General features: G+C 30.5%; 1 protein-coding gene across 5 annotated transcripts; it reads right to left on the bottom strand.

Moving 5' to 3' along the window:
• Positions 1–5,397: 5,397 nt before the first annotated feature.
• LOC106475714 (ras-related protein Rab-9B-like) lies at positions 5,398–13,996 on the bottom strand. 5 transcript variants are annotated; one of them, XM_013936423.2, is made up of 2 exons: positions 13,935–13,996; positions 5,398–9,340 (listed from the first exon to the last, which is right to left on the bottom strand). In XM_013936423.2, exon 2 carries the CDS (start codon positions 9,270–9,272, stop codon positions 8,622–8,624), a length of 651 nt encoding a protein of 216 aa, XP_013791877.1. In that variant the 5' UTR covers positions 9,273–9,340; positions 13,935–13,996; the 3' UTR covers positions 5,398–8,621. The 5 variants fall into 5 exon arrangements, with proteins under 5 accessions (XP_013791877.1, XP_013791945.1, XP_013792087.1 ...); XM_013936491.2 differs by having other exon boundaries at positions 5,398–9,337; positions 13,935–13,965; XM_013936633.2 differs by having other exon boundaries at positions 5,398–9,337; positions 13,940–13,963.
• Between the last annotated feature and the right edge of the window lie 749 nt (positions 13,997–14,745).

Below are 14,745 nucleotides of genomic sequence, written 5' to 3'. Positions count from 1 at the left end.
ACCCGAATAATCGTTCAAAGCATTCAGAAAGCTTCGGAATATAATGATTGCACTAAAAAGTTGCAGGAAATATACTGTCAATCATTAAGCTATTACAATTAATCCCACTAATTACTAATATGTCCTATTTATGTTAAAAAGAAAATAAGTAATTTACCAAATTTTTGTCACTTATTCATACCGTTGTAGTTTTTAAAAGAAAATCTACACAATGGGCTATCGGCACACACACCCCTCCCCTCACGTTGAGGTCAAGGTTTTCTCGTAACATTCAAAGCTAGATTGTATTGTTGTTCTTTTATCGACTAGTTCTTTTAAGTTATCTGGGGAAAATAATTCAACATTCAGTCCACGCGAGGAGAAAAAGTTTTTAAAATTTTGTAGGCCAAAGTTACAAATGTTGAAACTGTGCTACACTTGCGTAAATAAAATAAACTTACTTGTACAAAGTAACTCAATATGCGCGATAGCAAACGCAAATTCAAATAATTCACAAAAACATATTGACTGATTTAGCTCCTTATCTTGAAATCACTCTACACAGTTCACAAATATTTTGTATTTACAACACTAGTTATTAAAACTTCTTGTACAAAAATGTAAAGTTTTTGCTACAAAGTTTGCCACATAAAAAATAATGGAAATTTAAGTCAATTGAAAAACATTGTTTCCCAATGGTGAAAGTTAAACTGATTTTGTAAATTAAAATTGCCATATTTATCTATAAATACATTTTAAAATGGTTTACATTATATTATAATATTTTTTTCATAATTAGCCATACTTTGGTATCATTAAAAGTCCAACCATAATATTTCTGATTACTCTTACCTTGGGGTAAATGTTCTTTTAAAAAATCAAGTATCTTAAATATAATTTCTTTATAGAGGGCACTTTAAAGATTTAATTTGAACAATACTGAATTGTTTTATATATTTTAAGGATAAACATACGATGCAGATTGTTTAGCGATTTTAAATAACGAGTGAATATTGTTCTTAACTCAACACGTTTAGCTCACATAACACCAGATGTTGTATTTCCTCTTCATTAAAATAAACTTACCCGAAACAGGAGAGTTTACTTGTTAGTATTTTGATATTTGCGCAAAGCTACTCAAGGGTTATTTGCGCTAGCCGTCGATTGTGTTTGTTTTAACGTGAAGCCACATTGGGCTATCAATTCTGGCCACTACAGGGAATCGAACCCCGGATTTTTGCGTTGTAAGTCCGTAAACTTACAGCTGATCCACCGGAGGACTAGCTATCCATAATTTTGGTTTGATAAACCAGAAGAAAGGTATTTAGCCTTTGGCAACCATAACTAATTCTTGTTCGACCACCTAGCGGGATTCGAATGTCACTATCATAATGCACCCACGATCCAAAATTTCTATCACAATTTTTACTTTTCGATAATGATAAGTGAACGATAAAACAGTAATTCCATAGTATGTCACGCTAGCCACTTGGCTTAAAACAGGAAAAATATTGCGATTACACTCAGCATTGCAACTAAATTAAACTGTAATACAGTCGGCTTGACGTAGGTTTGCCATACGTCCCGATTTTATCCGGATAATTTTTGTTTCCGCATCTGTTTCAGTGTCCCTACTAGACAGTGAAAATTAGGTGTTCTGGATCTTTGGTGAAAATTCAATGATGTATGTGCAGGTACAACAGTACTGTATATGATTTTTGTACCTACACATTATTTTTTTCCATTGAAACATGCGACTAGGATTTGCAGAAATCGTTCTTGTTGTGTATTTACACCCCTGAACTACGTCACTTATTTATATTGTAATAGTAGTACATAATGTACTATATTCTTAACGATTTGAATTGTGCTCAAATTTTGTGCCAGTACCATTGATTATGTTTGTTTACTGTTCAATGGCCATGGGCGCCCACAGAAATATTTTCAAGAGGGGCAAAATATGTGTATAGGGGATCAGCGTTTACAGTGTAAGTCAACAGACTAAAATAATTGGTATTATGTATGCTTAAACGCAAACACAAATTTACAGTTTTAATAAAAATGCCCCTTATTCTCTTTCCTGCGGACGCCCATGAAAATGGGATATCTGTGTTGTTGCCACCAAGGATATCGAAACCTGGTTTTTAACGTTATAAGCCATCAGACATATCGATGAGTCATTGAGAGGCGGTACCATTGACATGTTGTTACTTTGTTCAAAATTCAAAACCTAAATATTTCATTTAGTAAAAATAACTAAGCATAATCTCAACTACTCATGCATACCAACCTGTAATTAATGTATAATCTTTCATTTTAATGATATAGAAATAAAATTATCCACCTTCTAGTTCTGTGCGTGTCTGCCTCTTAATCAAATTACAAAAGTTATTACAAAAGAAACGAACAAACAAAATCCCTGAATACCATACAGAAACTCTCAACGCCTACTATTATTGGACAAACATGTACTTTAGAGCTAGAAGCAGACGTGCTGGCATCTAGTAGCGTTTTACAAAAACAAGTTATTATTGCTATATTTTAACGGCTTCTTCGATTTTAAATATCATGGTCAGGTAAAACGATAAGAAAAGCGCCTACTTTAATTTTACATTTTTGGTTAGATAAAACACGAAGATGGCAGTGTTCAAAAATTCTCCATGTGATTTGTTTTTATATTAATCTTTTTTTTTTACACATCGAATACATGATAAAATCAATTATCAAATAGGTATTTATTTTATACATATATGTGGTTAATGAGTCGTTTAGATTATTTATTGAAATACTAAAAGTTAACTTACACAAGAAAAGCATGATTTGCAGTACCTTATTAATTTTCATCTGATAAGACTAGAGCGAAGGCAGCTAGTCAACATTACCCATCGATAACCCTTAAAGTGGGGCATCAACAGCCCTAGAGTAAGGAGCATGATTTTGTAGCAACAAGACGTGAACTATGAACCCGCGGATCATAGTCCAACATGCTAACCACTGTGCCACAACCTGCCTATATGTCTGTGAACATGCATTTAAAATGTTAAAACCATTTGCAACAATGCATAAATTATACAACTTCAAAAGGGCGAAGTTTCAACATGCGCTGTAATCGGTGGAGGTATGAATTTTGGTTCTAGAAACTCAAAATCACTGTCACTTAGAAGAAGTTATATTCATATGTCTAATAGCAGATGGTAGACAGTAACTATGAATGAAAAGGTTTTTACTTTCAACTTATAGAGCACACGATGTCTAATCAGTCCTTTAATATTTTCTTCAGCATATTACATTCGAGAGTAATATGGCATTGAAAAACAAAAGCTTTAAGGCGTTTTCTCTATAATAGGTTGAGGTCATTAGATCTGCTTTCCAAATTTGGTGTAATTTGATATCTCTGAATAATGACAGCTTAAAACTTACTACTTTTTTTTTTGTCTGTGCTCAATCCAGATAAATTCTCCCTCAAAACCTTCTAAAGTGTTTTCTTCTTTATTTAAGTGATTCTGCACAGCTACTTTTGCTTTAGGAAATGGTGTGTTCTTAGTGTAGAATCCTCTCAACCAATAAATAAAGAACGGTAAAACATACATACATACATATAATATATACACTTTACGTCTCTGGTCTTTAGTTAATTTCCCGTATAATTTCTTTCCGATGAAACTTTAGCGACACAAGTCCTTTCTTAAATAAAACTAGTTTATACTTTCTCAATTCAACTTTGCAATACACTTAATTTCCACAGTCAATTTTATAAAAACATGTTATAAAGCACAGGGATCGATTCACGCACTTACTTACTACCGCGCTTGACTCAATTGTCCGTCTCTGTCTGTCTGCAATTCTATCCCAATTAACTGTCTGGCGCACTTATATACAAGAATAAATGGCGTCTAGCAAATACTGGATTATTCGTGATGTTCCCCGATCTTTCTAGAACACATTACGTGTTACCAGCGTCACGTGACTTCCGCTGTCGTAACAATACACACAGTGGTAGGTACATCTTTAGAGATAGGAAGACAAGCAGTGCTTTCAGAACAGAGGAAAAATATTCAACGTGGATTAAACAAAAAAAAATGCATTTATTTATGCACAGAAGACAAACCCACATCGCCCAATGTATAAATACTATTTATATTTTCACAGGTTCCTTTTCTTGAAGTTTTCCTCACCTTGCTTTTTAATTTAAACTCAATTTTATTGCTTTTTCCAATTCTGAGTTAACAAAATCCATCAAAAAACAAAACCTTGAAACTGATTTTTATATATTATGAATGAAGTAGAAACATTGTAAATATTTCCATTTACTAAAGTTACCTCTTTAGGAATAATTTTGGTACTTAAAACAGTGACTTAAGCTAGTATATTTTTTTATAAGAAAATTGGTTATTCAATATTGAAATTAAAATATACTTAATATAACCATGGTTTTTAGAAGTCAGTAAAAAATATACTACCTATTTTAATTTATTATTTAACCAAACCCCACATTCCCATTACAAGTACATAGTATAACCACAGGAAGCTTATAGAATAAAAATACCAATAAAGACCTATGTTGCACATGTGGTATTCATGGTCACTGATGTCCAAATAAAAATGTCAAAATTTTCCACACAAATGCAGGTCTAGGATTGTTCAGCAAGAAAAAAAAACACAAAGACAGCAAAGGAAAACAAAAGAATACAAGTGAAAACAAATTAAACAAAATCTTTACTTGTTTTAGAGCAAAGCCATATTCAGCTATCTGCTGTGTTCACTGCAATGGATCAAACCTTAGATTTTAGCACTGTAAGTCCATAAACTTACTGCTGACCCACAAGGGAACCAAGTGTTTGTAATATCACCAAGTTGATAGTCAGTTTCTAATTCTAACTGGCTATTGTCTGGATAGTTAGCATTGAAAACCAAAGCTTGAGGATGAGAGTCCAAGTCCACAAGAATAAGATATACAGAGGAGTAAAAACCAGGAACCAGAACTAAGGGTATATCCAACTTATATACCCAAGCAAAGACCTTAGCAGTTTATCCCACAACTCCACTCATTACACATTTCAGCCAGTAGTTTACATACAATTCTAAGCTATTCCAAGGCAGTTGTACAGATTTAACCGAGACATCTGATCAACACAGACATGTGCTTTTGTCTTGTTTTTTTCATATCTAATACTTATTAATTTAAAAAAGTAAAAATCTTGTGAATTAGAACAATTAATATAGTTCATTGTATTCAAATTATATACATATTTTTAAAATATCGTTCTTTATGGATGGTTGGAAACAAGCGTAATAAAAAGTATTTTAGCGTTGATTTCAGCATCAGTACAATGTATTTGGTTGAAAATAATATTTACCTAATTTATTAAACGTACCCTTTATCAATTTGAAATGAAATATATAAAACATCCTTTTTGTGTACAATTTTTTATTCATTTAAATTTCATACAAAGAACTTTCAAGTAATTAGGGTAATACTAACGTACATAGCAGCATTTGTATTTCAAAGAAATACTAAAACATTTTCAATAGTAACACACTTCACCTAAAACCATATTATAAAGTAAGTGCACTGCTTTTCTTTACTTTTGCATTTCCTTATTTTTTATGGAAGCTGTAATAGGTAGCATTTCTACAGAACTGTAGCTGAGGCACATATATGTGTAAAATATACATTTAATGCAATATTTTAAGTTAACAAATTAACTGCTTTTGTAAATCATATGTTTCCAATGGTTTAAGAAATTGTCGTGAGCTACAAATATTTTGAAGAGTTAATAGGTGATTATAGACTATTAATCTTTTTGTTAGAGATCATAAAAAACACACAAAAAACATAACTTGTGAAAATAACATTTGCTTTATATTGCAAACCTATTATGGTTAGCATCAAATAACAACCATTCTGTGCTGGGTGAGGTTTGCAATTTCCCATACAAAACCCAAACACTACACAAAAGCTACATATGTAGTAGTGAAAATAAAAAGTACCTTCTCAAGACATACCAGTTTTTTGTCCAAAAAGCATAGAAAGCATAAGTGTGTGAAAAATAATGTGATTAAATTGATATTTATTACAGAGACACACTAAAAAAGTGGACTAACCATCAAGAAATAATTCTATTAAAGGACTTCTAAAGGTAAACGAGTTGGGATCAACTACAGAAGATACTGGTGCTTGTTCAGGAATTTAGTATTATATCTTACAATGAAGTCACACATTAGGGATAATGTGCAAAGATTGGCAAGCTAGGATCAACCTAGTATGTAACCTTCCAATGAAATTAATATGTGCTAAATAATTAGTTTTATTTCTTTATACATTAATACTTAACAATTTAGAAAGTAAAAATCCTGTGAATTAAAACAATTAAAATAGACTATTGTATTTAACTTAATACACTATGTATTGTAACTAGTTTATAGTACCATAATAAGCAAACAATAACATGTACTTAATCCTTCAGTTGTTAAAATGAATGCATCTTAAACATGTTGATGTTTGCATTTATTTGTTACATAAAAAAAATTGGTTAAGCTGTAACTTTCCTACTTATTCAAAGAGTTCTAATAAAGAACAAAATGCAGTTTTCTTGCACTTTATTTAAAGTATACTTCTTAATAATACGCAATATGGTCATTGACTAAAGCTATATTTACATGTACAGTACTTTAGTATGTTCAAAAGTGGTATGTATAAGTCTTAAGTTTACTTAATGTGATTATCATCAAAGAAAAGGTCAAAGTGCTTATTTTTTGGATAACTGCACACAGTCAATATGACTACATTCAGTAATAATGTTTAGAGGCATTTGGTCAGAAGCTTTTCAAAAAGAGCTACATTAAAAGATAATTTTATTTACTGCTTGCTCACTTCTCTTCAAGAAATTTGAGCCATACCTGGATATCTGAAAATATTAAGTATTGTTCTACTATCAATTTCTGAAGAACAATATCCATCAATTAGTACATATTATTTGAAACAGGTATTGATATGCAGTTTTCCCTTACAACTTTGAATGATAAAAATGTATTTTATACATCATGATGTATTTTAGACAAACATTAAGCCTCAGCTGTCTTTATACAACAGTGTTAGAGAACAACATATATCTATATGTAAACTTGGTAAATAGAAGAAACTTTCGACTGAAATGTACTTCCCTCTAAACTTTCCCCATCTAATATAGTATTTACCTTTCTCCAAATTATTATGTATTATATTTATAATAAAACTAAGTTCTTATTAAAGTACAATAAAAACTCTTTTAGATTATATAATTACCTTTTAGAAAATGTCAATCCAGAATTCCCAAAACTTGACTTCAGATTTCCTAGTGAGCTTATCATACAATAGTTACCTATCCAAAACAATTCCTATCACAAACACACCTAATTCAGGTTTGTAGGCCTAGATATAAATTATTTGAAACAATATGCTTTAACTATTTTATAAACAGAAACCAATTTTAATTAAAATATTAAATTTAAAGATCAAATTTCAATATCAAACTTTTTCTAACTCTAGAAGGATAGCAGGTTAAATACAGTATGTTGCTTTTTATAAAAAATCTATAAGGAGAACATGAATTAGGGGCCTTTATGGTAATCCACAAGTACATTAGAATTTCATTATTCATCTAAGTTCTCCAAGCAGACTGTCCCTAAAATCGTACTTCTCACTGAATGTCCATTTTCTTGTAAGCAATCATTGTTTCATATACAACTATACAATGATCAAATAAGACGAATTTAAATAGCTATATTTTGAGCAACTACAAATGAACATTAGTGAATCTATAATAGTTTATGTTTGGTTGCACTAATTTTTTTGTGTCTAATTAACTAGTCAACAAAACATTTGTAATGGTACTTGAAATAACAACCTGATTTGGGATTACCTATGATATGGGAAGCAATAAGCTAAAATTGATGTTTTGATTCAGAGTTAAAATTTTTCTTAATCTTGCATTTTATATTTCACTAAGTGCCATATCACACTTTTTTTTAAATTGACTTTTTTCATGACTATTAGAAGTACTGGTGCAAGCTGAAGCTGATTTCCTATAGTTTCTGTACAAAATATGAACAAAAGGGTATGACTAGTGGAAAGGGCTTGTATAATGGTTGTTAACTCAATTACCTTTAACAAAGAACACTTTTCATTTTACGTAAGCAGTAAAATACCAAAATCATTTAAGGTGTTTTGTAACAATTTCTTCATTATATAACTTCGAACATCCTGTACTCATACTTTAGGGGCAAGGATGGTTAAGTCATGATCACTTTCACCATTGATGTTAACATTGGCTTCATTGAATTGCCAACAAGCATCACTTGTGAATATGTTTTTTATCAACAAAAAATATTTTTCTAAAGCTAAAATTGAATAGTTTTCACAACAATTTAATAGATTTGCTACAAAATTCAGAATTGTGCCATTTTTAGGTAATAGCACTCTTGATCAAAATACAAAAATATATATAATGAGAGCAACAATTTAATCAGAGGTGTACCGATAATAAATACTTGTATCCACCCAAGAAATAAATCTCACACATTCTACAAAGATATTATGCTAACGCTTCACATAATCCTCATTAACCTTTATCACATAAATTTTGGAACTTAGGACATTAAAGTCATAGTGTTACACAACAAGATTTCTTATTCTGATGTTTCCTCAAATCAAGAGTATTTCCCATGTCAGGTTTCTCCATTGATTCTTCCATCTTCACCCAGTTTCCAACAGCCATGTGGAATGCTTTTTCAACATTCGTTGCATCCTTTGCACTTGTTTCCACAAAAGAGTAATTGCCATTCTTGTTACACCACAACTGAGCCTCTTCTGTTGTTATTTGCTGTTCATTTGGTGGAATGTCCACTTTGTTTCCAACAACAACAAATGGAAATGTAGTAGGATCTTTTACATCTGCATAGTAAACAAATTCTTTCTTCCATACATTCAAATTCTCAAAACTTTTTCTATCATCTACTCCATACGTTAGTATGCAAATATCAGAACCTCTGTAAAATGGAGTGCGAAGACTACGAAACCTCTCCTGCCCTGCTGTATCCCAAATCTGTAAAGTGTACACTTCTCCTTTCACTGTGATATCTTTATTTAGAAATTCCACACCAATGGTGTGATAGGATTCTGAATCAAACTGATTATTAACAAACCTGTTCATTAAGCAACTCTTCCCTACTCCTCCATCACCTAAAAGTACAACCTTTAGAAGGTGTGATTTCTGCAATCCACGCCCACCCCTGGTTTCCTTACTATCTGCCATATTGTCAGCTTCTTCAAAAAACCACTAAATTTTGCATCTCCTTTGCAGGCAACACTAGTTGTGGACTGCTAGTTTCAAAATAATTACAATAATTTTAATACTCAACAAACAAAGATTATAACTTTATCAAATTATTAACATTCTGTGGCAACTAAACCATAATAAAAATAATGTGATTATTACAATCAAAACTTAAGGATTAATACTGTACATCACTCCAAAACTATTATATGTTAATTTCAACTGATAGCTGAGCTTAAACAATACTTAGACATGTACATATACAATGTATGTTCAAATGCCATGCCATGTTGTTCATCACTGGATATCAACTAAAATTAAAGATAACCTTGAACTTAACACAACATAATGACACTGTCAAGTTTCACATAACAATCAAATATAATTTACTGTTGTTTTTTTTTTCAAAAGACTGTTGCAAAAGCATTATTCCTTATAAATTAATTTAGCATTGCATGGAAATAATACCTTGATTTGATAACTTAAAACCAACATAAAAATCATATCTAAACCTTTACATGAGATATGTATGACCTTCTGACAAATATTGTGCATAAAATAAAATGCTCTCTGGAGTTCCAGATAATTTCCTTTGATGCTATTCAAGCTTGAAAATAAGATAAATCAATAAGTGTAGTTAATGTAAAAATTAATACACCAACATAAAATTTCAATGCAAATTATGATCAAAATAATAATACTAAAGATTCACTAATTTTAACTGAATAAACAACGTGAACTTAAAACCCATGTATTCTTTTTAGTTTCCTTGGTGAAAATCTATAATGGACCAGTATGAATAAAAGTATTTTAAACTCAAGAGTGGGATTTCATTACACTGTTATCTTAAAAAAATGGGAATGTTTCAGTGTCACACATTATGTTGCTTAAAGGCTCGTGCATGTATATAATATATTCAGTATTACTTTAACAAAGTATTTTAAATCACCAAAGAATTTATGATTGAAAGTAATATTGTCACTTTCTTTTCTCTATTGTAATTGAACTTTCTTGAATCTTATCATGCTTATTTTTTGGCTGTTATTGAGTAATGAGCTTTATTTACTACTTCTTGTTGCCCCATTTGACATGTTTTGTTGAGTGCCAGAAGTTAGTGAAAGGCAGATTGTGTTAGAAATGCCTCATAGTATGTTTAGAATACAACTTTTATTACATTTAGCATAATAATACTGCAACTATTTATTGGAAAATTCAAGTACTAATTTCTCTTATTTTGGATTTTCATAAACATCAGGGCTGGCAATTAGTGGTATCTGCAAATGGATTAATTGACAGTCTCATTAATTAATAAGTGCAGTGTTCTTCAAATCATGGTATGCAAAACAAAAAGTTTGTGGCAGGTGCTGTCACTCAATTGCCTCCCTCCTGGTTAACAGTTCAAAGAAAAAGAAAAAAAAAAGAGAGATGCTGACAATTTGCCTTCCCTCTAATCAGCACTTCAAGAAAGAAAAAAGTTGGCAATGGGTGCTACCAGACAATTGCCTTTCTTCTAGTCTAGCTATGTACTTAAGATTGAAACTAAAAATGAACCTGGCCATAAGTATAGCTAATTAAACATACTTTTCTTATATATATTAATCAAATTTTGAATGCTTGTTTCACTTGCTGGGTACCCTCACTGTTAACTATATTTTCAATAATATCTCAAGATGTTTGGTCACCTTGGGAGATTTATGGTATTCCTAAATACAAATTCTAAGCTAACAATGCAAATGTATCTTTATAATACAAGTTTAATAATTAAAATAAAACAAACGTAATTATACTTGATATAGTAAGTAGTGAACCAATATTATTAATGAAAGGAAAAATAAATAAATAAAATGGCATACCTTAGTCAGGTAACCCATAGTTTGCTCACATAAATGTTCTGAATTGTACAAGTTTTACTTACAAAACATTACATGTGTGCATAAAACATTTTCACCAGTATTTTGTATAATTACTATAATACAAAGTGTTTGGGATTTTATTTTTTTCATTTTTTTAGAATTCAAATGAATTTAATATGTACTTACATTTAAAATACAAAAACTTTTCTAAATTAAGTGTAGATTATAATATTAAAATAACTATTACAAGTTTTATCATCTAATGAAATTTATTCAAAGAAGGAGCATGCAACTACACTAGAACTGTTACAAAATCCTGATAAATATCATTTTGTATCACCTAGGTACAGTAAGCAACTTTTGTGCTTTTTACAACAGTCAAAAGTTACTGCCATACTGTAGATATCAGTGACAATATTTAGTATACCAGTTCCATCAAGGTCACCAAATGATCATAACTTTAAAATTTTTAAATTAAAACTATATTTTAGATATAAGGTTAGAAACATATCAGGTTAAATAGTAAAACATTCTAACCTTTGATGTTTGACTGCATTTGTTTAGTGTTCTATTTATATGCAATATATAATCCTGGCATACAGTTATAAATTTTTGAGACTTGGTAATTTAAAATTGGTTACAGAGAGAATGGATTTAGAATACAGACTAAGTTTCACACTTTATTGATAAATTCAAAACAGTCAATGATATCAGGAGGTGGCTGGGTGGGCTCAAACCCATCTTCCTGCCCTTTCTCAGTCAACAAAGATACACCTGATTCCACATCTTGCTTGCTGCAAGTTATTAAGAAAGAAAAAAATATTTCAACTTTAAATTAAATGGAACACAAGGTCTTGTAGCACTTTACAGTAATAAAATAATAATTGTAATATGCTATAATTGTAAATATGCAAAATTCACTGTTCAGTGTTTATAAGACCAAATGAATAGCAATAAAAGAGTATTTGTTTGCTTCTTATGGATTCTTAATATATATATATATATATATGTATATATGTACCACAAGCAGCCCATAATTTCCTCTAACTCCTCCCAAAAAAGGGTTGCTTTACCATGCTTGAAAAGTGCCATTTTGTTTATAATGGACCCTGCCCTTCCAATGTAATCTGCACATTACTGGTATGTGCATACATACTGTATCATACAAGTTTAAAATGTACAAAAGTGTAGGCCCCACAAGTAGTAGTAACTTCATACTAATTGTTTTTTGCAAGTAGTTTTTAAGTTATTTATGACACATTCAGCTTTTAAGTTGTCATCCCAATAATTTACGTGCAGAAGAAACCATTGGTGATTACAACACTATATATTTTGCAATGAATAATTAAAATGACATAATTATGAACTACATGTAGTATGTTCCACCATCAATAAAATTCTTCCTTATTCTTATCAATTGTTGTTTGCCTACCTATTATTACATTAGCATAATGTGCTTCCTTACTCAAATATAAATATGGTTAGGTGTTGCTGATTTACAGTAGTACCTTATGCCAAGCTCTTGACCAATGTAGCTGAAAGCTATGGGACTGCAAGCTCTATGAAATTAAAGTTAAAACTGTTATATACTTCATATTCATTATATATATTTGCATGTGACTGATTATATTTAAGGAATGAAAGAAATACAAGTATTAGGGAAAGCTCTAAATTACTTTATTAATGAATTTTTAAATGAAATTAGAAATGGTAATGGAAAGTATACATTATCAAAGAATTATGTCATAGAGCTTGAAGGAAATGTGGAGAATAATTGTTTACTATTTTATTTAAGTTAATATTTTTGTCACTTGGTATTATAACCAACATACTCACAATACTGTATGCCATTCCTAAGACTAAGTTGAAATGTTGGTGGATACCAAATGGAAAAGATCCAACAATTCCATTAACTGTGTAATATAAAGCATTCCCTAACAACATGCCTGCAGCAGATAATTTCATCAATGACTTTAATAATATTTATAAAACAACACTTCCCACTACTATACAAGAAAAAAAAGATTGGAGATTTTCAGTAACAACAATATTTTTGTAATTGAAAATATAAAATCTTTTTTATATGCTAATTGGAAATACCTCTCTTGTAATGTGCAAAAGTTTGTATGTGAATGTTTTTAGTGTGTTGCATTAATTTTTTCATATTCTGCCACATAACTTTAACAAGATAATGTGCCATATCATGTACTTGTAAGTTGTAACTTGTACTCAGTTGTAATACAACTACAAGTCACAAGGTTATGACTTATTTAGATAATGATTAAAAATGAAATCCTAGGCACAAACCCTGAAACTCTAATTAATGTGACTTAACTTAAGCAGATATTTATAATTTATTGATTACTTAACAAAACAAAGTTGGACTAATGATTTTTTGTACCATTATTAAAATATCATTATCAGTGAAATAAATATATTTTCTTCTCCCAGTAAATTCAAATAGAAGAATGGTATTACCAACGTTGGAATCCGTGATAAAAAACTTGAAATTAAAAACTAAAAAATTTAAATCCATGTTACACCTTCACACAAACGCATTGTCAATGTCACTGTCACAGTGTCAGTGACATAGGGGGACCTAAGGTTATTAGTATTACGCCCTAAATCTAAATAACTTCATAATAAAAAGCCAGAACCTCTTTATTCTTCTCCCTTCTCCAAGTTACAACAAACTTATCAAGTAACTTATACAAAAACAATTTTCACTATATTCATAAATTTAAGTCGTTTATTATTCTAAAGTATAAGCAGTTCGTTCAAATTTTACCTTACATTGTTACAACATCACGTTATAGACCCTCCCTACCACAGCAACGCCATCACAAGTTCTCAATGTTTAACTTCTGTAGTGCATATTAGTGTATAGAAGACACTAATACTCGAAATAAACAACCTTTGTTTGTGTTTCAGTGAACGCTCCTGAAAAAGCTGTAAAGTGAAACGTTGAGTGTTTAATTAAATAAAAACATCATTTTGGTGTTATAAGGTCGTTTATTTCTAGTATTATTAAGATCTCAATCTTGTTTAGATACTACTGCTGTTTTTATGAGAACACTTAAAACTTTTAATTACAAGTTACCTAATTTTTGCGACAAAAAGGTGAAGGAATTATAAGTTACTAATCTTATTTGTTTTTAAAAGAATTGTTTTCGCTCACTTCTTTTAATTCCCTCTTTGATAAAATGAAATTTTGCAAACGAAAATCATGATGCTTAATATATCAGTAGAACGACAGTAATAGCAAACATTCGACACTTTATTTTCGGTAATGTACGTTTATTCGTCGGACGTTTCGAAATATTCACATTCCATCTTCAGCGACTGTATTAATTAATCGATAGTATTAAATACACAAATTCATTTAGTTGGAACATTTATAGTAGCATAAGGCGAAAGAAAGAACAAACAAACAAAAACAACAGCAACCAGCAGTTTATAGTAGCATAAGGCGAAAGAAAGAACAAACAAACAAAAACAACAGCAACCAGCAGTTTATAGTAGCATAAGGCGAAAGAAAGAACAAACAAAAAAAACAACAGCAACCAGCAGGTTATAGTAGCATAAGGCGAAAGAAAGAA

This window comes from Limulus polyphemus, unplaced genomic scaffold (assembly GCF_000517525.1).
Source record: "Limulus polyphemus unplaced genomic scaffold, Limulus_polyphemus-2.1.2 Scaffold6, whole genome shotgun sequence".
Classification (NCBI taxonomy): Eukaryota; Metazoa; Arthropoda; class Merostomata; order Xiphosura; family Limulidae; genus Limulus; species Limulus polyphemus.
Note: the sequence above shows the minus strand (reverse complement) of the source record. Positions and strands in the feature narration are given on the sequence as shown.

Excerpts from the sequence above, each read along its gene's own strand:
- LOC106475714 (XM_013936423.2), bottom strand. The coding sequence starts at position 9,272 with ATGGCAGATAGTAAGGAAACCAGGGGTGGGCGTGGATTGCAGAAATCA.